Source organism: Fusarium falciforme, chromosome 13, assembly GCF_026873545.1.
Source record: "Fusarium falciforme chromosome 13, complete sequence".
NCBI lineage: Eukaryota > Fungi > Ascomycota > Sordariomycetes > Hypocreales > Nectriaceae > Fusarium > Fusarium falciforme.
In genome coordinates this window covers 1,220,706-1,222,881 of record NC_070556.1, presented here as the reverse complement: position 1 = coordinate 1,222,881, position 2,176 = coordinate 1,220,706, and the positions used below count along the sequence as shown (strand labels likewise).

The 2,176-nt window shown below is 49.6% G+C and overlaps 1 protein-coding gene across 1 annotated transcript; it reads right to left on the bottom strand.

Annotated features, from left to right (window-relative positions):
* Positions 1-640: 640 nt before the first annotated feature.
* NCS54_01484300 (Hypothetical protein) lies at positions 641-1,837 on the bottom strand (the record flags this gene model as incomplete). Its single annotated transcript, XM_053159967.1, has 1 exon — positions 641-1,837. One exon carries the CDS (start codon positions 1,835-1,837, stop codon positions 641-643), a length of 1,197 nt encoding a protein of 398 aa, XP_053015942.1.
* Between the last annotated feature and the right edge of the window lie 339 nt (positions 1,838-2,176).

The window sequence follows — 2,176 nt, the reverse complement described above, 5'->3', positions numbered from 1 at the left end:
AAGGCAGGGTAGGACGTTTCGTGCCAAAGGGGTTGCAATCACACCCCAGGGATGATTATTATGTATGATAGAGATCTTGGATTATTTTGTAATAGATCTAGGAGTCACGTATCTCATCCAGACCTATTAGACCTATAGTCGCTCCATTGTGAGAGAAAGCTCTCATTTCTCAAATAGCCCGAGGAAAATAACCAGCCCCTGATCCAGCTGCTTGTGCCATCGAGGTTCAGCGATTCTAGGACTATTTTCTACTCCATATTTAGCCGTCGTAAGCCGTATTTACCGTGCTGCCTTTGTCGTTAGAGAAGATCGCTATCGGGGCCAACCCTGGGCCTGGCCGGAACCCTAGGCCTGGCCGGTCAGCCCACCCGGTTAGTCTTTGAAAACGGCCATGCGGGGACAGTTGTTGCAGCCTCAATTTCCCTTATTGTTATCAAAACACGTCTTTACAATGATCAGTAGTCTCGAGGCTTTCAAAATACGGTCACATGGTTGGCCATTCTACCGCGTTCTAGGTAAACTTTCCGCGCTTTTTATCAAAAGAGATTATCTTGTGGTGGCTGTAACTAAGTTACTCTACAATACCCGGGCTCGTGGCGTGTACCTTGTTGATATTGGGAGTCACCTCGGCAAAGTATCTCTACCTACTGACGATGCCAAAACGGAGCAACTCATGCCGTGAATCTATCGTTCTCAGCTGTGGAGACATCTGGATCATCTCACCCATATGACACCATCGCAAATCCTTGATCTGCGAAAGAGTAGGTACATAGTGCTCACGGGTATCAAACTCGATCAAGAACGAGTCATTATCTTGGGCAGAGCGAAAAGTCCATTCCTTCCCGTTGTCAGACGCTGTTATAAACCGAAATCCGCGAGTGACGTATTTTTCTACGGCATCTTCTGCCCTTCGATGGACAGCTTCAGGAACTTGCCAACGAAATGCGCTCTTCCCCGATGCAAGACGGTAATACAGATGTAGAGCGATATGTTTGCTCAGCATGCACTGCACGTGGCTTCCGTAGAAAGACATAATGCTCCCAAACACCGTCTGCGATAAGCCATCGGTGATGGAGGTCATTCGACGATCGATTGTTCCGACCACTAACTGGACGGACACCGCACTTCCGTTCCGATGGGCCGTGCCAGAGAGAACCTTTGACGTGACGTTCTCGGGATATCCATGGGTTATCTCTTCGTGCGGCTGCAGGAAAGTTACACGGCCGCCCTCCCGTATGAAGATGGGAAGAAGATCCCCCATCCAGCCGACCGAGCCATTCTCGCGAACGTGCATTGTCATATCCCTTAACGCTGGGTACATGTAGCGGACGCTATTGATCACTATCTTCTGCTCCATCGACCATGAACTTTTGTTAAAGAATGCCTCATAGGCGATAGAAACTATCTGGTTCAGGTTCAAAATCACTTCTGACTTCTCTCTCAACTTTCGGGCGGCCGACTCGAGGCTGGATTCAAACGTCACGCCCGACTTCTCCAGGGCATTCTTGACTGCTATGATTGATGGCAGTATAGGGGGCACATAGAAATCCCAATCGGAATCGTTTGTGGAAGACCCCGGAACAAAGTATTCCAGGGCTCTAGATCCGGAAAGCACTGCACCGTGTCTTGCCATTACCTCCAATAACTCGGGGCTGTCGGCAAAAGGGCCCGTGCTTTGGAGGTATCGAGACGGATCGATGCGTTCAGCCAGAACCGGCAAGAATTCATGTGTTGCGCGCTTCAGGGATACAACGTCTGCGATTGGCAAGAGACCAGCGAGGTGCAGGATAATCTCGTTCGGTAGGAGCTCGAAGAGTCCCGTTGGCGTCTTTATCATTTTGATTGAACGTCAAAGCGGGACAGGTTCGTTACCGGTACAACAAAGACCGAGAACCGTTGGCACCCAGTCGTTCCCTATGATACTTGTGTCAGGTAATATGGTTTCCCCAAACTCGGAATTGACTGAAATCCAACGAGACTCGGGCTTGTGTAAGCTCCCATGGCATGCTTTTCAGATCTGAGCCTGGTCACTTTATAGGGGTTGTTCCTCGCTCCGGATGGGGCATCCAGATTTGGCCGGGACTCAAAATGACAATTACGTGTCTCTACTGAAGCGGACTAAATAGTATTAGAGTCCAAGATCTGCCGTATAACCTTCGACAGACCAGCCCCTAAC